Source organism: Amblyomma maculatum, chromosome 3 (genome assembly GCF_055883805.1).
Source record: "Amblyomma maculatum isolate TAMU_Amacu chromosome 3, ASM5588380v1, whole genome shotgun sequence".
Classification (NCBI taxonomy): Eukaryota; Metazoa; Arthropoda; class Arachnida; order Ixodida; family Ixodidae; genus Amblyomma; species Amblyomma maculatum.
Window position 1 is genome coordinate 163,755,677 of NC_139346.1, and position 23,427 is coordinate 163,779,103.

The following is a 23,427-nucleotide window of genomic DNA, read 5'->3' on the forward strand; positions in this document are numbered from 1 at the left end:
GCCACCACTAAAGGGTTTTAAATCACGTCTTTTAAGAACAGATGCATTAGTCACTGTGACTTGATGAAGAGCTTCCACACGGTCAAAATTTCTGCTCCATAGGCACATGAAGAAATTTTCGAGTTATTCTAAGCTCACTTCACATACGCGGTAACTGCATGCCTCGTGGGTAGTCGCAGGCTTTGGACTGGCATGGACACAAATTTCTCCAACACTAATGCTTCCAAGATTTTTCCACATTTACGCGCATAATAGCTGCTCACGTCACTGTGTAGTACCAGAGGCGTGCATTGAAGAAAGTGATTAATACACAGTGGCGATTACTGAACAGACCCTTGAAGAGTAAGAACCTAAAAGCAATTGATGACTGCGCCTTCCCAACTGCTACCTTTAAGACATTTCGAACTCCAATTCCTTGTATAAATCAACACAAGACCACTGAAGGCATTTTTTTTCCTGTCCTGCCTGCCAAAGTTTGCGTTTTGCTTTCCTTGCAATTTTGCCTTCCTTAATAGTGCGCTTTTTCGCGTAAGTCATTCCGTTCTTTACATTTTAGTGTAATTATTGTCCTTGTAGTCTCCTAGATTTGCGCAACACCAATTCAGGTCAGCATGTAGTTAATATTTCCTGTCATGGCAATACTGACAAGCGCATTTCCCCATGTATCTGCATAATGAGCTTCAGCCATGCCTATCATATATTTGGGGGACAGTGCGGAAACCGAAAGCTGTATAAGTGACTGAGGAGCTAAAGGCGGAGAACTTTCCTTCATTAAAAACACTCCGTGGTTGGCATCGATGCAATAATGCCTACCATATATGGTACCAAAGAGGATAGGCGCTACCAGTAGTAGCAGTAGAAGTAGATTTGAAGTATTTGCTGACTTATTTGCCAAGTGTTAATAATTGAAGAATGCGAATCACCTACTACTACGTTGACATTTGTAAAAACAAGCTCGAAAGAGTGCTCGCAAATGATTAACTTACCTGCGCTTGTCCAAGAGCGCATGATTTGCAAGTAGCGTGAAACGAGGCAATACTTTCCTTTAGTGATTGGTATGTATCAGGCGCTGAAGAGCTCATTGCTGCCTGCTCGCTGAAATACAGATTACGAGTAACAACAAAGACCATTCTCAAACATGAAGCGAACTCTTTAATGGCACACATGAGGTTTGGTCACAAAAAAAAGCGTAACTTGCAGAGGGTTGTCATCAGTCCACGAAACCACTGCCGTCACCAAGGCACACACAGCCGGGCAGCTGAAGACAGCAGCTTGCGGACGTGAAGTACAAGAGCACCGACCTTCAGTCCCATCTGTGGGAGTAGTCCGAGGCACCCAAGGCACCGTCCCACACTCATTTCTGCAGCAGCGATGAAACCAGAGTCAAGCCACGGAGATTCCCAGCCTTCAGCCAGAAAGACCGTAGCACAGCTTCAAGGTCGCAGTACATATCCTGGCAGATCCACAACCCGCGTCGTTGTCAGGAACAGGGTACTCTCATCCATATCAGGCTTTGGGTTCGACGTTACGAACGGCACAGTCGGCGAGGAGAAAGAGCATCTGGTGGTGCGGTACCTTTCAGGCGTCTCGCAGCTGCCGTGCCTGGAGTCTTCGGTGTGCTGGAGTATGTGCCTCGGTGACGACGCTGCCTTCGTGGTGGAGCAGCACGCGACGGCGGGTCAGTAGACGAGCCGCCGCTGGACCAGAATGAAGCCGATGACAATTACCAGGCCGATGCCGACGATGATGCCGACGCCGACGCATATGTACATGCTCTGTATGGAGAGCAGTGGCTTGTTGCGGTTCTGCGGCTGGCCGCCGCCCTCGGCCCTCATCAGCGACGCCTGGGATCCCTCGAACATGGCTGCTTCGGATGATGACGCGGTGCGGGTTCGGTAGTTTGCTCGCTGATGGAGGATCTCGTGGGCTCGCCTCCTGAGTGCGCGTGTCAGAGGTACTTCGTCGTCTTTCAGTAGTCGGCTGCTGGCACAGAAGGACGGTGGCGATAACTGCATGAGCTAATGCAGATGTAAGCAAATGAAAAAGAAACAAATATGTTACAAAAATGATAGAATCCTACATACCTCGCAACTGGAACCTGTAAATATCTGCGGTGAACCGATACACATGGGCTCAATGCTTGTTCCTTCTTTTATTCGCAATTTCACTATAGGCCCTCGCAGGCGCGCCTTACACAAAAGGGCGGGAGGTGAACAACGAAGCAAGTAGGTTATCGTATCGTAGGCGCTGATTAGGAGCAATGCTAGTTTCTTATCGTAACAACCATAGAACAGCCTGCGCTGTCCAGCAGCGCTCAATGCACAGAAAACACGACATCAAGGCCGAAATGCTAATATATACAAACCTAGTGTGAGTCAAACAGCCATGTTGAAGCCAAGACAATCTGTATCTCATATATGCAACATTTCTTCCACCAACTAATTTAAAAAACGCATCACAGGTCCAAACAAAATGGCGGTCGTATCTGCCGAGTGCTTCTTCGTACTATGATCGCTGGGTCAGTTGATGCCGTCACTGGTGGTTGTGATGCAGCATCTTCAGAAGTGTGACTTGACGTAGGTGTAGTACTCGCTATATCAAATTCATGTGGAATGTTCACTGACACTGTTAGGGTGGCTGTGTTGGATCAATGCTTGACGTTCCCATGTGGTCCACATGCACAAATCGCACTCCTTGCAATTGCCAACAAGTACCAAGTATGTTGAGAGCGATTTCACTTTCATAACCTTCCCCGTCCATTTATTAATGGCATTATTCCGCAATGAACGTACGAGAACGCGATCACCAGCTCTAAACGTAGACTATTTTACATTATTTTTATCGGAGATATTTTTGCCAGGAGATATTTTTTAGCTTTGCAAGGCGAAACCTCGTTTTCGGTCACTGACTTAACAATGGCGTATCTGCACTGGAACTGAATGAGAGCGCCCAAGAATTGCTCCCCATTAATACGCATCTTGCCTTGTAGAGATTTCGATGCTTACCTTATGGCGTTGCGTGTTCGCCCGCTGTTTTTCATGCCATCATGGACCACATCCTGCATGACTACATTGTGTTGCATATAGATAGATGCAACACAGGCGAACTGTAAAATACAGAAACTCGGGACTAAAAGTGTCAGTCAAAGTGTCAGAAGTAGTTACTCATGTTACATCGCAGTAAGATGCTACCACCATGAGATGAACAACGCTATGAAATTAAACAGCACCATCAAATAGCGGCTGCAGTAAACCTCCATTATAAAATGAAAGAAAAACCAGAGCGTTTTATTATAACCAATTCCGAAACTTACCATATGACCCAGGTATCAAAAAACGCCGGTTTTGATTGGTTGAAATTGGGGTGCTTATGAATAGGGGCGGCGCCCTCGGCAACTAAAGAAAACTGTGTATAAGTTGCAAACTTCCAGACTGTTGATAAATGCACCACCACCTAGAAAATAAAGTACATTTAAGAGTTGCAATAGTAAAAGACACAACAGCCAAAGATTTAATTAAGATGGATAAGGAGAACTAAAAAAAAGCAAAGGCTTCCGAAAGAGAATGAAAGCAATAGTAGAACGCTTTTATGGACCAATTTTAAATGGCGCGACAATTCACAGGAACCCGAAAAGTGTGTATTAAAACTAGTCACATTTTGAAGCGTAGTTTCCCACCTGGTATGCTCCAAAACCTCTGAGAGAACAACAAGGAATGAAAAACAAACAACACGAGCAAAATAACATGCTGATCATACGAGTTTATGTTAATTCTTTGGTAAATTTGTCCACGCCTAGTGTATATTTTTCTGCACTGGTGTCTTCCATACCGCATCTACCGATGTGGGACCACTTGGGGCACGCATCGCACCCTTGAGATCAAGTGGTATGTGGAGAATAACGCCTTAGTCACCCAGGTGCTACGATATAAGCAATAATGAAGAGTTCTCGATTAATTTAGACTGCTTCTCTAGGGACATTGCACAGAACCAGCGTTTTTATCATTTCGACCTCCATTGAAATGCAGCCTTCGCACCAAGGATTCGATCCCACGTCCTTTGGGCCCATGCGCAAGTCGTTATACTAGTGCGCAAAAGTGGAAGCTATCTTCCGCTTCATATTACTATATACATGTCAGACGAATGTATGAAATATTGTAGCGAACATTGCACGGCAGGCACTCGGGGAGCTACTGCAGCGGGCTGAGCGAGCGTAACAGGAACGGCCCTTCACTCCTGCTTCATCGTTTCCTAAGGCATGTATCACTGATTCCTCCTCTGCAGCACCGCCTGATTGTTTTCTGTTTGTTTCCGCCAGATTGAATAGTTGAGAGAGAGGGCGTACGAGACCTATACATGAGTCCCACAACACAAAGCCGGGCGGTATCCAGTCTCAAGCTCAATCACTATAGTCGGTCGTGGAAAGGGTTCATCCGAACAGGCGCACAACGTATGTGCGCTTTGTGCTGTGCGATGAGTGGGATGGTGTGACTGGTAAAGCTTCGTAACCCACACCGCGAAGGCCAGTGAAGAACAACGTAAGCTCCGAAGTATCATCGCAATAGTTTTTCGGACAGTCCGCGTCAATGAACGTGTATCCAAACCCGAATATAGTCACCTGGGCAGTAGGTAGGGAATCTTTGTTCCAACGTCGATCGGACGTTGAGGGTATTTTTCCTTCCTTACCATTTTCTGCGCTTCTTCCGCACACTGAACAAATGGGGTGACATCGAGGTCAGGTTCAGTTGCATCGTCAGGGTCAACGGGAAGCATAGAGTTCAATGGAGCAGAATTTGTCGACCGAAGACAATCCGGAAGTGATCAGTGAGCTGTGTCGTGAGCTGCCGAGCAGCTGACTACAGCCCCTCGGCAGCAAAACCGTGCTTCGCAAGTCACCACCTCTGGAAACATCGATTGTGGCGCTCCAGTGGCACAACGAGAAAACGTCGGTAAAAGAAAACAAGCAAAACAGCCTCAAACTCTCGATGACAGGCCGACTGCCTCAGCTGGACCTTTTCCCACATGCTCCCTTGTTGACATTTAATTTGACGCCGATAGTACCTCTAGGATTGGTGCATGAGAGTATGCATCAAAGTTCATTACGTTCTTCGCTTTTTACCCTTGTAACACAGGAGTGGATATTCGGACTTTGGCAGATGCTGATAGATGTTGGCGACCCGCGAAACAGTGCGCATAATCACTGTCAATTCCTGTCATACGAACAGTCATGTTACTTCAGAACTCAGAGCTTCGACTCACAATACTCTCTGAGCGCAAACGACGAAAGTCATAGAGTACACAGCGTGCCAAGTGATGTAGTTGGGTTTATTCATTTATTATTCTTTACAAAAAAAAAAAAACGCTTCAAACGTGCAAGACACTAAAACATATCCTGCAGCATGTTTTCAGCAAGACGTTTGGAAGCACACGTAATATCTTGAGTTTAATACCAGGATGGATAAGTCACAAGGATGGAATGTTGAGAGACAATAATAATTTACATCGTTTCACCAGCTGTGTAAGTTCTCGTCTAACACGAAGGAAATGAATGCGCATAGACATCGCACAAAAGCACGCTAAACAAGAGAAAGAGCTCATTACTTTCCCGTATCTAAATCAACGCATAAATTTTAATAATCTCGAAACATGAGTGCCATAAATCACATACAGGAAGCGTCAACTTCAATGTGTTATATTTGAGGCATAAGCCTAGGACATTTCTGGAACCTTCAATTGGTTGAACTTTTGTTGCTATTTTATGATGGGTATGACTTGGTGATACCAGAAAACAATCGCTAATAAAAATACTGAGCTGCGTTTTACACCTTAGAGTCTTTTTATGGTGGATAATTTATTGATCATAAAAAATATTCCTTTAAAGAATTTCGAAAACTTGAACAAATACTGTTTTTTCAAGAGATCCTCGGGGCAAGCGATAAATCTCTATTACATTTATGCAGGCGCAAAAAAAATCGATCAGCCTCGAAACTGTGCAGCAGCGCAGTATATCAAACGTCACGCTTGACAGTAGTAGAAACCTCGATGTCAAATTTGATTAGACTAGCATAGTGCTTAATTATGTAGCAGATGGCACTAACTTTCAGAAAAGATTTATGCGCGAGCCACTACCTCATTAATTATAAAAATAGGGTTCATTTAATCTGTCTGAAAACCTGAATGATGTGATGTGGAGGTGAATAAAATCAGGAAAGAGAAGTAGCTATGGTTGTGAAAATAGCCCCTGAAATTAACTTGAAGGCCATTTCTGGTTTATCAAGTGTAAATCAGCGTCTGTACATGTATGACATGTCATTCTGCAGGTCAGCGTTAGTATAATAAATATCGTGATATGTGCCTTCGCACTACCCAGCAGACACCACATAAAGCCTTTTCAGGTCTACTGGCATAGTTTTATGCATGGTCAAAAGTAAGACAGTTTTCTTGTTCGCACCTTTTTCTACCAACTTTCAGCTGTACGTCAAGTAACATTGCACTTAGAAACAGAGCATAACAGCCGTAAAATGAGGAACTGTTCATGAAGTCATTGATACAACCAGTCTCGTATTCAAAATCACAAACATCGACTTCGGACAAGACAACATGAAAAGTTGAAATAATCTAATGACGCGAACAGACCACACGCAAAACACATCCACTCAATGGGGGCCATTTTTTTACCATACATCAGCTACACTAGTGTACCTAAAAACCATTGGAGGTATAGGAGATTTTGTACACTGGTGTAGCTGGTATATGTTAAAAAAATGGCCCGAATGATTCATTTTCTTTGAGTATGAAGTATCAAATCCACGCAAAGCACCTTGCTTTCAGAGTAAAGCTACGTATCTAACGGAACCATGTGCCTTGCCGGCATAAGTTTGTTGTGATGAGCGTCAATTTCATTGATTCTGATAATAACGTCCCTGTGAAAACTCGAAAGCAACTCTAGATATATGATCGCAAAACTTCACGCCAGGGAAATTTCACAAAGATCTGAAGCCTGCTTAGGCGTACACTCGGAGCCTTGCTCGGACGTGCTTTTTTTTTTTTTTTCGCTCACAATACGCTCCTGAGCAACGCGTTGGCGCTACCTCTTTTGTGGAAATTTTCTATGAATAAATATTGTATTTCTATATTGTGTAAAGTGTAAACCTACATTGTGTAAACCGACGAGGAACAAAAAAAAAATGGGTAAACGGCAGCCGTTAATTTATGATCACCAGGACTGTTATAAAGCGCTCAACGTATTGTAATAGTCGGCTTTAACACATGTAAACGCACTAAAATTGCTACTCTTTGAACTGATGCTCAGCAGTCAATATGCGTGCCTCACTAAAAAGCATACACCGAAAGACCTCCGTTGAGGAATACTGAATTTGCACAAGTCAAGCCCCATAAGATAACGTTAGCGATGTGAACAGACTATACTGTAAGAAGGTGTTGATACCTGCTGCAAACTGTTACAATACCTTTGTGTCGATCAGTACCCGCAGCCATAGAGTTGGACATCGCCTAACTTGGAATGAGACGCTTTGAATGATTTAGTTTCCCAAAGCTATCCACTGATGTTATTGAGTACATCAACTAACTCAGACACTGCAATAGCAATAGAACCGTTTTTCGGTCCATCCCATGCCCCAAATAATTAGCCTCCAGTTACACGCAGCTGCCCGTTAAGGGTACGTAAATCACTGCAGTATACAGCTAAAGCCGGGCAGATCAATCCCTTTCAATTCTCGATCTCAAAAACGTACTACTCCGCGTACATTAGTTCAACAAACAAACAAACAGTCTTAAGCTGAAACGAGACCGCTCACTGACGCGAAGCACTTCACCCTTCTATGGTATGTCCACCACGCAAGGTGCAGCGCCATGCGATCCTTGTACGTCCATAAACAAAACAAACTTCCCGTAAACTCTTTGGTTCGCATGATTCCCACTCTTCATCAGAAAGAGTTCGGACGCTGTGGTAACAAGCCACTCATTCCCCGTGCATGGACCTTCTGTCCAAACAGCGATGTTTCAACTGACAGCGTCCGCCGTGGTTGAAGATGAAACTTGAAGCAAATGAGGTATGGCTTACAGCAGATTCTTGGCTGTATTGACAGTAAAAGAAGAAGTAGCCCATCAATTTACCCTTGGCAGTTGTCATGACATCACAACAAAGTGATATCTATTTTTAGTGCGGATAACAACGTAGGTAAACCATTTCTGTGGCGTCGAGATCCGGAATTCTGACGTCTTGTCACAGGCACGTGTTTTGCACGAGTACAAGATCATGCATAATGCTGTAAGCAATAGGTCAAACTTTTCAGCATGCCCACCGATTGTAATGTTCAGCAAGCGGTCTTCAGCGAGGCACAGCACCAGATAAAACACACAAAAAAATTAAGACACGCCGAAGCAACGAGATAAGGTCCGCACCGTCGCTCCAGCCGCTTGAGCGTCCTATCACAGACACAAAGAGTTCGTGAAAGCGCACGTTCCACTCAGTGCCACAGCTGGCATATTTAAGATAAAAAAAGCCAAGTCCAGCGTTCACACGACCCGTCCAGGATGAATTCTTCAAGTCATGGGGCGATCTTAACCATTCCTCTCTACCCATCAGCACTCGACAAGTGTCCGTCGTTCCAGAGTCCTCCGGTTCTTCGCAGCCAGCTGCACGCATTCAGGGAATCCTGAAGGTCATCTTCACGCTGCGTCGACATCGAATCGACAAGAAGAGATCAGGAACTGGCTCGTATTGTGACAGGAGTGCGCTCTTCAGGCGTAGAATCCCCAAACGAACGCGCAGATCATCATGAGCAAGACTGCGTTTAATGTACACACGGGGCCCCACACACGATGCTCGTCCAGGGCCTTGACAGCCTCTTGGGCCTCCTGCTCGGGACTCATGGCGGGAGTCTGGTTGGCCGCCATCGCCTCCTCTTCAAAATGAGTTGATGTAACGCCGCATATGCAGAACAGCGCCTTCTTGAAGCCCCGCAGTTCTGCGTGCAGAGAGGGGTAAAGAGAGAAAGAGTGGCCTGTCAGTGATACGTATGGTTTAAACTTCTCAATATTACAAGAGATTTCATTTTGTTTGTTTGCTGCGTTTTATTTGTGCTCTAGCTCCTTATTTTTAGGTTACATTTCATACAGTGATTTGTCTCAAAAGACATTCGGTTAAAGAATAAAGCTGAAGGTGAGCTGAATATGTTTAGCGCGGAAAAAGTTTCCTGGCAGAAGTCTTACACAGGTGCAGTCCAGCGGAGTTTCACGATCGTAAGACCTAGCACCGAGGAAGTTGTGCAAACATCTCTACTTTGAGGGCTCTGAGAATGGTTACGGTGCCCGCAGCGAAATGTTTATGCGAATTTCCCCATTCGCGTACGTGGTGAAACGCCCACATACGCATTACGTTTGTTGTCTGAGTAGTCTGTTATTCTAGTCTAGGTTAGCCTACAAGAAACTGGACGCATTACGCCTGTTTTATTTAATATTTTTCAGGCTGATAATAAATGTTGCCTGTGACGCGGCACCCTGTTGCTATCCCTGCCTTGATAAATAAACCATGAATAGAATTCCATTCTGCCCTTGTACTAGGTAAAACTAATTTTATATCTCTATTTTTCTATGCCCGTTGACACTTTCCCGGTAACAGAAGACCAATTTACCGCACATGAAATCAGATTTAGAAATTTTCCTATCCGTCGATTCAAACTTTGACGTCTTCATCGAAAAAGAGAGGTCACCCTTACTTTCAAGTCGATGGCTGCTAAGAACAGCCTCTGGTATCCGCTCCAAAAGATCAGTGTCGATGCCCGCATTCCGCTTGTGAAATCGGCCGGTGAAGGTGGTACCCGTGATTAGTTTTTTTTATTATTATTATTATTCATTCTTAGCTCGTAATATCTCTGTTTTTAGCTATAGTAGTATCTTTGTTATAAGAAAACGGTATCCACAAATAACACAAATATATCAGGTTATAAGAGCCTTCCGCCGCCTTCCGACCGCTTCCCTGCCTTTGTTTCTTGTTTACAGCACAAATATTGCTACAATCGTCGCCAAAAACCACAATAAAGCCATGAAGCGTATGAACGTCGAGCAATATATATTGCATCAGAACACAAAATCCTGAAACTCCGGCGCCAGCGGCTGTAATTCCAGCCAAGTTGTCTGAAGTATTGCCAAAACATTTCGCCTTGCATCTGCCAAGAGGCCAGTGCTGATGGGGCATTTTGTGAATAGGATGCGGAGTGATCATTTATTTCTCGTTTCTCCTGAGTATTCGTTTAAAATGTACTCAAACTGCGGTCGTCAAGAATCGCATTGTATAAGGCTACTTGTATAAAAGAAAGGTGCACAATGACACACCTTTTCTAGGGGCAGCTTGAATGGCTTCATGTGGAGACGTGTGGCCCCTGACTGTCATGGCGAGGTCGTTGGAAGCCAGGTTGTCCATGCTCCTGTTGTAGGCCATGTTGTCCGCTCCGTCGCCAATGGACTTGATCGACGGAGGCACAACCTTGTGTGGCCTGTCCAGGTCTTCGCGGACCTCGGTGCTGAACCTCGATGCGAACGTCAACCGGTAGAGCTGCATAATTGTAAGTAAAGAATGTTGCAATAACAGCAGATTCAGTGTCAGTTGAATCGTCTTCGAGCATAATTAAGACTACTGCAAGACGAAAATTCCTACGCGCCTAAATGTCGTTACAATCATTTCCCATTGAACTTCCTAGGGTCACTCCAATAACCTCACTCTTGGCCACATTGTAATATATTTCCCTAACACTACCGTCCATTGCAAATCTAACAGACCATCGATGAGTCATTCTCAATGCGGAGCTAGATGCTTGCGAAAAACACTTGCATCTGCACGGAGCATTGGCAGTGCTAAGATGTTAATTTATTCATTCGTCAGTTTACGTACATTTATACAAAGAAGCCAAGAAAAACATTTTTTTTAAATACACGTGTACAAGATCTGTGTAAGAGAGAGGCAATAAAGCGAGTTTAACAAGTAACAATTATTCCAACGACGTGGGTTCACGGTAAAGAAAGAAATGCACCAACTTGCAGTGGACTTTCCAGCTTAGCAAATTTGAAATAAAAAGCAAGCTGAGATGTCGTGTAGGTCAACCGCTTTTTAATACGAATGGCCAGCACGCTGCACTTGGCCACTGCGGCGGCGCATTAAAGAACTCATCGCACGAGTGCGCCGCTAAGAAGGTGTGTCGTTCTGAGGAGCCGGAGAGAGAATATGCCAGACGTAAACACGCTCTGTTAAAGTTTGGAACACACCCTCAACATCCGTGCTGTCGCCAATGTCGCACGTTAAACATATTGGGATGCGCAGAAAGCTTGGCGTCGTTACCTATCATACGCAAACAGATAGTGTCGCTGCCTTCCCGAGTATCTTGCACACACTGCGGCAACATCAATTTTACACGTTTCCGCTCAGTATTGTGGCACTTCCGCGAACAAAAAGGCGGCTCGGTTATAAGCTACAGTTCGCGAACATGACTCGTCATGTAGCGGAACGTCTGGGAGCGGTTTTCAAAGAAGGAAACGACATAAACGCCAATGAATAAGGTACACTCTGCTATAAGTCATTTAGTAGTAAAAGGAGAGCAATACCAGTTCCAACTACATCGCTTTTACGCGCGCTTCCACTGGCGAATCGCAGAAGTGGCGCTCCATAACTGGGCTGACTCCTCGCGGAGGGGAAGCCCGAAACAGTCGCCAACGACTGGTTTGAGGGCGTCGCTTGCTAACCAATTTCAGGCGACGCGAATTCAATTCGCAAAACTCCTCAGCCAATATGCGGCGCCACAGGATGGGACGTTTATTTACTTCCACCTTCTTTCTTTGGCGGTAAAAGTCAAGAGTACACGTTCGCCTTTGTAAGACGTGCTGTGCACGCAGTTGTTTGACACACGTGTCAAATAGTAAGACAGTCGAGGGGGTATTTTTCGCCATGCACTCGCCACTCGTGCATATTAGTTTATTTGCGGGGCATACTCAACGCGATAACGCAAATAACAGAGCAGCCGCTACCGTTGATTCCGTCTTCGTCACTAGAGCGCTCTGGGCTCTCAGAACAGTGTTGCACATGAGCATAGTCATAATGTCTTCTTCACAGAGGTAATCATACGTTTCCAAACCTGAATGGTCTCCGAAATAATCGGCAAGCGCCAAAGCAGACGTACGAAAGGGGAGATAAATGCACGAAACCGGATTTTCGTCAAATCTCGTCCAAAAGCGAAAACAACGCCGGTGCGAACATAATGTCGCTTAGAGCATGTCGCGGGTCGACGAAACGATTGCGCGACCTCCGCGACTTCCTGGTGTGAACACGCCATTTGAAATTCCTATAGACACTTATATCAAACTTACCTGTCTATCGTCGATGGGTGGCGTGAGCAAACTGATGACTGCCGTGGCGATACAGGATATGATGAAAAGGAGCACGCCGAAGTGCAGGTAGTGCATGTGCGCGATGACGTCCGGTCGGGGATCCTGAAGGGTGCTGCCGCAGCTCGGTACGGCGTAGGAAAACTCCCAGCCGAAGCGAATCAGGCCAACGGCCAGACCAATCATCAGGCCCCAGAAGGCGCCCTGTGGACAGAGGTCGGGTGATGAGAATGGGCTCGACTCAGTTCACTTTTCTTTACACTTCATAAAGGACGAAGCATTAAAATTCCACCTCTAACGTATAACGTATATATATGATATGCAACTGGCTTCCCTGACCTATCTCAAGTGTATCATTTTTTTTCAACCCTTGGCACAATTTAGCTGGCACACCCGGTATAGTCGCTTCAGTCTATGCGAAAAGTTTATAGTATACCTTCATTTCACCGGAAACAAAGAAATAACACCGAAAAGTTTACACGCATATTATTTTGGTCTGTCTTCATGCCACTTTTCGGTCAGAAGCACTAAAGGTTAAATACTTAGCATCGATTTCTTTGTTTAATTTATTACACCGCCCCTTTTCATTGCATTGGCATTTCCTGAAGGCATGAAACTTAAGACGCACAACTTCTTGAACTTTGCTCAGCAGTTGCTGAGCACAGTACAGAAATCAGGCGCAGTGTGCAAAAATATCAAGCAGGAATAGCGCTGCTTTTCTAGTTACTGCAGATGTTGGGAACTAGGCGTTGAGGAAGCGTGTGGACGTGCCATTAGGGACACTTAAAGAAAACACTTTCAAGATGAAACCTCAAGCGACATATCAGACCAAAAAAAAAAAAAAAAAGAGACAAGACTTCATCAAGTAGATAACTGCTCTAGGCATCCATCTAAACTCGAGCTGGTGACCTGGCGCCAGCTCCAGGCCCGTACCTTCCTATATCCAGCACACCTTGCCCATATCGACCCCGGCCTTTTCTCTCCTGTATGCCCCCTCTGCGGGGCACCCAAAGCAGACTTTCATCACATCCTCTACATGTGCTCTGAGCTCCAGCCACCCCGCAATTTGCAACTAACAGACATAGAGCGATGGGAGATCGCGGTGTCCAGCTCGGACCCAGCTGCACAAAAGGAGCTGGTGGGCTGGGCTCTTAGAGTCGCTGAGAGCCACAAGCTCCCGGCCACCCTACGTGATATCGAGCCGACCCATCAAAACAATCAATAAAGCTCAAGATTCAATAAACGTTTTCGCCACCACCAGGCATTGTATTCCCGTATCTGAAGCTAACACAAGATGCATTTTTCTGCAGTGCTCCCCTATTTACTGTAGTAGATATAGCAAAACGAAAAGAAACTCACGGGTTCATTGACACGCTTCCAGGAGACGGCTAGGACGTAGACGGCGCACACGGGTGGAGCCAGGTAGCTGGTGACGCTCTGGATGTAGTGGAAGAGCTGGCTGCTCGGGAAGTGCTCGATGATGGGGATCCACACGATGCTCAGCCCGACCAGCACGACGACGAACGAACGGCCGACGATGAGTAGCTCGACGTCCGAGGCGTTCTTGCGGAACTTCTTCCAGATGTCGATGGTGAAGATGGTGGACGAGCTGTTGAAGATGGACGTCAGCGACGACATCAGCGCTGCCAGCATCACAGAGAGCATCATGCCGCGGGCACCTGGGTTGGAAAGAGGGGGTGCGCAGTGTTGAAATAATTTTCGGTGGTGGGCTTCAATTTGTGGCTGGTTTGTAGATAAACAACTGCGTGTAAACGCGCTAATGGATGAGGACGACTTCCTTCCCACTCCTTAACTAGCAAAGCCATTCACACGGTGTAACCGTAACAGTTGTAAAAAGAGGAGATACCTAATGCTTTCAAGGAGGGTAAGGTCAAGAAAATGATAAAGGCAATATTGCAAAGCAAAAACACCCGAACGACGGGCTCATTTAACGTAGGCTTGGCAACATAAAAGCTTCAAAAAAAAAAAAAAAGCAAGAAAAGAAGCAGGAGTAAAAAATGCAAGTTTCGGACTTTGCGATGGATCCGATTGCTACAGTTGCTATATTTATCTCCTCAAAAGGCATCAGTTGTTGTCCTTTCGTGTCCCAGTCAATTCAGAAATTCGAAACAACGAACGAAAGAGCACAAAGTAAGGCAGGTAGAATTAAAGGAAAACTCCAAGAATAAATGGCTTGTATGAAAAAGGCGGAACGAGAAAATAGCAGAATGAGAAATTAGAGGATCGATTCATGAAAAAGAAAAAATCTACAGGCGAGAAACGATGTGGAGTAACAAATATGAAAGGCCCGCCTAGTTAATAGCCCCCTTTCGCCACTGTATAGTGCAACACTCCTGAGGTTTGCTTACCGATGGGCATGAGCTTGACGACCAGAAGAGGGTAGGCGATGTTTGTGCAACCGTTCTCGCTACCGCAGACTTCACGGCACCGGTCGGGGTCAGAGCAGGCCACGAGATCTGTTTGCAGAGAGAAAAAGGATTGCAAATCTAGTAAAAAAAATGAACTCAGGCACGCTATTATTCTTACGCAAGTTAAAGAGGCCTTCTAAGTTTTTTTGTTTTTTTTCTGTTGCAATTTTTGTTACACTTTATTTTCTACCACTCGGTAGCACCTATAGAAGCAGTTCAAATGCGGCTTCACCTTAACCAAAAGATTATTTTTGAGATTGGAGTTGAACGAATAGTCATTTCCCCTTAATTTAATAAAGGTCATCATTACGGCTTTTTCAATGTACCACCTATTAAACCCGTAGCTTTTTTCTTGCCTTGTCCGCCAGTGCGTACGATGCAAGGCAGAATGAAGCAACTTCTTTTTAACGAACATTGGCTCTCTCTTTCATCTTTTAAAGGCAGCCAACCAACAAATCTCCATTTCTCCATGAGCCTCCATGTATATGTGCCCGCCCGATGTCTATTAGAGAACTTAAGACTTATATTCAGATCAGCAATAAAGCCAGTAGGTGGCTATACCCACCTGGGTAGAGCACGCGAGCTGCCATTCCGGGCAGAACAAGCAGGTACAGGGGCAGCAGCTTCAGGTACCCGGCCAAGACGCAACCAGCTTTGGCGTGCACCATGTTCTTGGCGGAGAGGGCTCGCTGGACGATCACCTGGGAAAGTAGACATCGCATCATCAGAAAACAAGAAATTTCTTTCAATCTTTGGCCCATCATTTGCAGATACCTTTGCCGGGGAGCTCGTTAATATGTGTGAATTGCAACGGGAAACAGTAATTAAAAAGTACGAGCAAAGGCACTTTTTTTTTTAATGGACTTATTTTGTCGCACATTCATGCGCGTGTTCGCATTGAAAGATACCAATTATCGTAAACCAGCTGCACAGCAAGTAAACGCTGTCTGGCTTCAGTGCCCATCGTCTGAAGTAAAGAGTATTTGAGCGAAAATGACTGATTAGGAAATGTCGCCAAAGTAAATTCGTAAAATCCTTTTAGTGATATTTTGTTGCTTGTCATAAGGGACCACAATCAGCATGACCAACTGACAAACAATATCTTTTTTTTTTGCTACCTGCTAATAAAAGCAGCATAGATATCAGCCACAACGCTACCATTTCTTTTTCATTCCTCCTTTTCTAATGTTATTCAAAAATTTTCAGCAATATTATTATTAGTATGTACTGAAAAAAAAAATGGTCATATAAACTGCATCTGAAACACGTTGCTAAGTCTCACTTGAAAACCGTCGACACGCTACACAATGGCTTTCATTTGACGGCTATATTGATGAGGCAACGCTATATTTCGAAAAACCTCCAACAGTCTCCATTTGTGCAACTTCAAATAGCCTTGCTTGATAGCATAGGAACTGCAGTGGCGAAAACATTGTGAAAGACGTTGGTCGGGCCTATTTGTAACCATCCGTGTGTTTCATGGGCGATATCACGGGGCCCTGAATTTGCACAGAAGTCGAAAGAAGAAACGCGGATGGAGGTGTGAAGAAAAACAGGCATAAATCTTCGCCCCAACATAAAGCCAACTGTCACCCCACCTTGCGCCATAAACCGATAGCGTGCGCCGCATTGGAAGTTTTCCTTTTTCGCCCCTTCAGATTAAGCTTCGTACTTCGGCTGCGAGATGGCGCAACATCCTTGCTTGTTGGTTCGCTAGTCGGTTTTGACAAAAACGGGCCAAAAAAGGCTGCATGGTTCTTCCTCTCTGTGTGCGTAAGCAGCCGTTCCCGGATGATTTCGCTTCTGCCATGAAATGTTTGTAGCTGAATTTTTCTTTCCTTTTTTTTTTTTTATGGCGCTGAACTTCACCTCAGAATTGGCGCGGTTTCGCTTAACAGAGAGTGGTACAGCGTTCTAGCCAGCCAGTATTTATTCCATATTCCCTGCATAAATACCAGAATTTCTAGCTTTACACAGAAAAGGAGTAATGACTGCCCTTTTTCTTGTTGCGATGGAAAATTAGGTGCTGCTAGAACATGAGTATAGTCAATGCCATTGGTTCGCACACTTTGTTTGAAGGGTATCTACGGCTTCTTCAATGGCACGTGACTGTACAAAGAGCCATCTTTTTATGCTAGCTCCACAATAGTCGCCAAAAGTAACCAGCTAACGAAGTATACTTCTGAGCTGTGTGGTGGAACGATTGCGGCGTCCGTGAGGGCAGAAAGTTCTCCGAATTGTCTCAAGGGCTTTCCTTACCTTAAATGTAGTGAGAGATTAAGACGGCGCATGTCATAAAATGTCTACTACACGGCTGAAAATCACACCCTGCCGGGAGGCTACTCTTGGGAAAACAGCAGGTCGGCGTATACTTAATAATGACTCACAATCGACACCCGCCTGTCCGCTATCGTGACTAGTCTTCGAGCGTGTGTTTAGTTAAGGAGGGGGGGGGGGGGGGGGGGGGTAGCGAATATTTTCAGACCGATAGTGTAGTCTAATGTCGTTGTAGGCTGATCTCTGGCGCTGCCTAGGTATGTTCAGATGCCCAGAGTTTCAACCACCGGCCGAATGCGGCCTTAGTCTTCGAGCGACTATAGAAAGCTATTAGGTTAGCATGATGGCTTTCAAAAGCAGAGATCGACCTGCGACCTGCTCTTCGGGAACGTGGCACTCAAAAACAGTGGTGCGCAAATATTAAGCGACGACTTCATTATTTGTCTTTACCTGCATGTAGTCAGAGTCTAGACGGCATAGAGACAAACGAGGGACAGAACGCATCTGCTCACCTGGTCGGAACACCAGTACCAGACGGCTGAGATGGTTATGCCGAAGACTATTCCGGTCCAGGGAAGTTGCGGGTCACTGGCTGTGCGCAGCAGGTGGTTGTAGTTGTCGGGAACCTTGGAGCAGGACACGTTGTCCGCAGAGAACCGGACGTAGCTGATGTTGGTTGGCTCGGCGAACGCGAAGTCGTGCATCAGTTTCTCATAGCCACCCACACGGATCAGACCTGCATAGCCGCACAGAACACGGTAAGCGCACAGCTTGCCAGCATTGTGGGATACATAACTGCCACAGGTTTTAGCCGGTTTCATAACGAATTGTATATTTTTTCTCACGAAAACAAGTACGAAAAACACGAAATTTGCCAGGGTATCACTCTGCTCAATCATATTAAGACTCGCGAAAGCGCTGTTTGGCGGGGTTTTGAATGCAATGCGACCCGCTTCAGAGACGCTAAATATTCTAAACTATAGAATAGAAAGTAGAAGAAAGAAAAAAGCAGCAGTTGGTACGTGCGGTGATATTACTCCGTTGAACAGCAAAATAATTAGTAATTTCTTTATATCTGAACATACCAAAGAAGCCAGAGACATCAAAATTCTTGAGCTTATAATATGGTCTTATGGTTAGCTTTAGGCAACAAGGAAAGCTATAATACAGGTCTACTTTCTGTCAGGGAGGAATTCGATCGATGCATGATTAATGCAGATTTGAGTTGTATCCCACCTAAAAAAGTGCACCTCAAAAGAAAAAGGCGAGATGGGGGGATTTGTACATAGTACAGCTGGAAGAATTAGCTCGCTTCACAAAGAAAGTATACAATTAAGGTATTTGCGCAGAGTTTAGAAAAGTGTGCCCTTCCCGAAATAAAAATTGGGTGATTTTCAGGTGCCCCGCCGGGGTGGTGCAGTGGTAAGACGCCCGACTACTGTCCGGAATACCCGGGTTCGAATCCGACCTCGGCGGCTGCGTTTCGATGGAGGCGAAACGAAAAGGCGTCCATGTGCTGTGCGATGTCAGCGCACGTTAAAGATCCCCAGGTGGTCGAAATTACTCCGTAGCCCTCCACTACGGCTCCTCTTTCTCTCTTTCCACTTTAACTTCCCCCCTTCCTCCCTTCCCTTACGGCGCGGTTCAGGTGTCCACAGACACAAGTGTGACAGATACTGCGCCTTTCCCTTCCTGTGAACCAATCATCATTAATCATTTTCAGGAAAAGAAAGGCGCATTGTTTGCCTTACTTTTAGGTGGGCACCTCTTACAATTAACGGCGTACAATGAGAGATACATATGCCGTCGGTTCGAATCTCTACGCATACTAGACTCCAACTTCATTAGGATAAGCATGCTAAATGGGATGCCAAATGTTATGACGTCACCCTGAACGCTCCACAAAGAACGGCTCAGTCACAGTTTTGAGAAGAAATCACGTAATATTATTGGTATCACTTCCTGCTCACGCCACTCCTGAACGGCTTTCCCGCTAATAAATGCCTACGTTCGGTGGCACAGTGGTTAAGGTGCCAGAGTACTGTGCACGCGGGTTCCAACCCGACTGCCGGCGGCTGCGTTTCGACGGAGGTGAAACAGAAGCGTCCGTGTGCTGTGCAATGTCAGTACACGTTAAGGATCCCCGGGGGGTCAAAATTACTCCGAAGCCCTCCACTACAGCGTATCTTTCTCTTTGCTTTCACTCCCACCATCCTCCCTTCACTTAGACGCGGTTCAAGTGTCCACAGAACACCTTCCTCTCTTCCCTTAGGCATGGTCCAGGTTTGCACGGAAGCACGTTAGCACGGAAGCTGCGCACGTTAAAGATCCCCAGGTGGTCGAAATTACCCCGTAGCCCTCCACTACGGCTCCTCTTTCTCTCTTTCCACTTTCACTCCCACCTTCCTCCCTTCCCTTACGGCGTGGTTGCGGTGTCCACAGAAAAGAGACAGTTACCGCGCCTTTCCCTTCCTATAAATAAATCAGTTTTTTTTTTTTTTTTTTTTTTGCACGGAAGCAAGTGTGACAGACACTGCGCCTTTCTTTTCCTGCGAACCAATTATTATTACCATTGTTACATCACAAATCGCCCTATGGCAAGCCAAAAACGATTTTCCAAAGGTAAGAAAAATCTTTTATGCCTCAAATAAGTCATATGCTTGTTTGAGTGCGAACATAAAATAATTCATGATGAAGGCAACAAACATAATATTTACGATGTTTTGTGGAATAGTTTGATGTACCCGACTCGGAAGCTTACATCTATAACGATTATTTCAACACTCCTTGTATAAAGCTAAAAAAACAAAGCAGGTACTCGAGGCGCGTAACGCAGTCATCAGCCTAAACCTGAAATTGGAATATAGACGCTAATACAGCTGAGCACAGCGTGCTGCTGAGTAAAAATGAAGAAGCCCAAAACCAATCAAAGGTACAAAACGAAAATAGTGGTTTGAAAAGCCTGCGTGTCCTGCCCTTCATATGTACAGCACACCAGAAAAGAAATCAAGTTCTGAACTAAAAAATATTTCTTTCGAAAAGCAATATGTCGAGATAATTACGTTTTTTTTTCTTTTCTTTTTTTTTTTGCGACGGTCTTCCATCGCGTTTTACATTTTTTTTCATTTTTCGTTCTGGCTGTTTTCCTGTCACAATCGCGCACTCATTTCTTTTACTTTCTTACTATAACTTTCTTTCATTTCGTAAGAACATAAATTGATTAGAGCGTCAAAACCACCAAATATGCTCCTAAAAGCAAAGTGAATTTATTATTTGTGAGGAACGTTCACCAAACAGTGTGAATAATCATGCTATCCTGAAACCTATTTTGCAAAATGTAGACTAGTCTCGCCTCTTAGCCCTTGGCAATAGCATCGACGATGTTCGCAGTGGCTACATCGAGCCCCATGAATAATAGAGCACTTCTCGGCACGAGACTAACCGTCATCTCCGCAGCCCTTTCCTTTCGCCTGATGCGCTCTCATTCCATGGCCGCATTCGAAGTGCGTCATAACTTGTAGTCACCACATATATGCGCAGACTATTCTCTCAACGTAAACACGCTCTATAAATGCGCAAAATGCAGACAAGAATGTGATTTCGTCACCTCGTGTGCATGCATTATTCAGAGTTACTCGCAGGAGCGGGATACTAAAGCGCGATACTATTTCGTCGGCAACAAAAGGTAGCCTCAGTATAAGAGCATGAGGCAGGAGAGACGGCAGGAAAGAGTCGCTGAATACTTACTCAGCACCATGAGGACAAAGGCTCCAATCACAATGAGGATCGTCTGGACAAAGTCGGTCCATATCACAGCGCTAAGGCCACCTGCGAACGGGAAGAAAATCAAGATCCAGTAGTGTTCCAGGGTCTTTTTCTTTCTTTCTGAAGCGAGCGGCGTGGAATAGCAAAGCTGAGCATATACGCGGTGCATGCCTAGCTGGCATCAAATGCCGCCCTTTGACGGAGTGGGTGAATAGAGTAGAACCAAAGAATACGCAAGACTGAAAAGGAGGAAGTGAACATTGCGCTCACCCGCGACTGTGAAAATGCAGGCGATGGCCAGAAGTACGACGACAGAGAGGTAAAGGTTCCAGTCCAGCGCCTGCTTGATGAACACTGCGCCAGCGAAGAGGTCCGCCTGTGGAAATAGTTTAGATGTGTAGAAAATTTGCACTCTAATATCTCCGTCCTCTAAATTAGCAACCGCTTATGAAAAGATAGATATTTGCAAGTTTGCAAGACCTGTGAAGCAGTGGGCATCGTAGTACTGACTGATCGAACAATTGATTGGCTTAATAACGATCGATCGATTGTCTAACGTATTGCCTGCCTGATATGTACTAGTTCTGGTTGTAGTACGAGATTATAGATAAGTGCTGAAACTATCGACTAACTGAATAATTGATATATATACACGTGGTCGATAGATCGACAAGCTGAGTGATAGATCAGTACACAAATCGATCATGTCGATCAATTATTTTATTTTATCAGTGAGTAATTTGTTTCTGAATATATGGTCGAATAATAATATAAACAATATATTGATTTCTTTACCGACGTATCAATAAAATTATCGCTTCATTTCCTCATTGATCAAGTGATCGATACGGCAATAAGAGTGGCATAAGGTATGCAATAGTAATAAAAATATGGCAAAATTTATTATGTGACACTGATATTGCATAGTTGGCCAGACAACGCAATGAGAGGATCGAAGCTTTAACAAGCAGGCCCGGTCCCTTCTGGCGCCAACACGGAAGTTAACACGTACCGATATCTTTGTGAAGATTGACAAGAGGAGGGCGAGCACGGACAGGTACACCCGTATCCGCTGTCCGCCGAATCTCTTCCGGAGGTACTCTGGCATCGTGTATACCTACGGTGGAAAAACAGGCACGGTCAGGACAATTATGTTCTGCAAAGAAATTACTTATGTACAGCCAATATAAATATGAAGTTTATCCCTCTTGGGCCGACCGACCAAAATCAATCGCTTTCTTTCCTCCTCATCTCATCAATTCCTCATTCACTGAAAAGCGTGGTAGTGTAAGGTATAGGTATCACCAAGCTAGTCAATCTCGTGTATTTTGTTCTGTATTCGCTCACAAATAAACTACTGTCGAGTCCATTACCTGATTAGTCTAGTCCTAAAATCATCTCTCTAATATCGATTCTGAAGGTGAGGTACGTCCTCCTTCAAAGTTCAAGTCTGTCCCCTGCATACAAGTCAGCAACATAATGAGTGAAGTGCTGCCAGAACTTGATTCAATTATGATTCGCATCTACATGATCCAGAATTATACGACTGAGACCACATGTTTCGTCCAACAAACACTTGCTCATGGAAATTCGAAACGTAATTATTATTATTTCTTGAACGTTAAAATGTGCTGCAGGAACAGGTAGGATGCCTCTTGCCAATTAGATATCGAGAATTGTTAGTTCTAAGGCGGCATATACATTGTAGTGACGCACAACAAAGCAGATATTGCCAAACAGCATATTCTTGCACTTAACGCATCAAGAGGACAGAAGGCATGAATTTTACGATTTGCCGTAGCTAATAGCAAAACAGTAAACGATGTCACTTCTGTTCGTTTTGTTGCGGCAGTATGTTAGGCAGAAAACTCGTCAGGAACATAGCCATTCAAAACACATATATCTGATAGAAGGTGTACTGCCTAAAGAACAAAGTAACAGCCAAGAAACTTGTTTGCTTTCTACCGAGTTCATGTTGAGCTCAAGCAAGCGCATAATTATGACTTCCTTATTATTTTCTTCTATTTTTTTCTGCATTTTGCGTTCATAAAGAACGAATTATCTTAACTTGTTTGTGCTTTATATAGCAAAAGGCCTTCAGCAACGTTACGCACGTCGTTGTGTCAACAGAACATGCTCGTTCGAACAGATCACCACAGTATTTGCGCTGGAGAATAAATGCAGAAAGGAAGAAGATACAGAAGGCACCAAGATTGGATTGGATTTGATTTGATCGGTTGCGAGGTTTTCCCCTTTATAACGGCAGACCATGAAAAGTCCTGACTGTAGCGAAGTTTGTCCCGTCCTTGCAACAGTGCCACCAACATCATCTAGCCTGATAGTCTTTTCCACTCCTAGAGGAGACGTTTTGTTGTCTCTATACCCCTTTCATCCCGCAGACATTTCACCGTCGATCACGTCGCCTCCTTACGGTTGTTGCAGCAAGACGCACGCTGTCGTTGGCAGTTACTCGGAATCGGGTACGCGGAGTGCTCAAGTAAAAGTAGCACTCAGGCTCCGAGGGCGGCGACTCACTTTCGGTAAGAGCGAGCCGCAGATATGC

The 23,427-nt window shown here is 44.9% G+C and overlaps 1 protein-coding gene across 1 annotated transcript in view; it reads right to left on the bottom strand.

Moving 5' to 3' along the window:
* Positions 1-5,303: 5,303 nt before the first annotated feature.
* The window catches only part of LOC146196696 (sodium/mannose cotransporter SLC5A10-like), a 42,815-nt gene continuing 24,691 nt past the window's right edge, over positions 5,304-23,427 (bottom strand). The window contains exons 5-14 of the mRNA XM_084598466.1: positions 21,877-21,981; positions 21,135-21,240; positions 20,847-20,927; positions 17,612-17,835; positions 15,388-15,523; positions 14,763-14,870; positions 13,753-14,072; positions 12,376-12,597; positions 10,354-10,573; positions 5,304-8,987 (exon numbers count right to left, since the gene is read on the bottom strand). Coding sequence (XP_084454592.1) covers positions 8,761-8,987; positions 10,354-10,573; positions 12,376-12,597; positions 13,753-14,072; positions 14,763-14,870; positions 15,388-15,523; positions 17,612-17,835; positions 20,847-20,927; positions 21,135-21,240; positions 21,877-21,981 — 1,749 coding nt within the window. The 3' untranslated portion in view covers positions 5,304-8,760. The remainder of the gene's footprint in view (positions 8,988-10,353; positions 10,574-12,375; positions 12,598-13,752; positions 14,073-14,762; positions 14,871-15,387; positions 15,524-17,611; positions 17,836-20,846; positions 20,928-21,134; positions 21,241-21,876; positions 21,982-23,427) is intronic.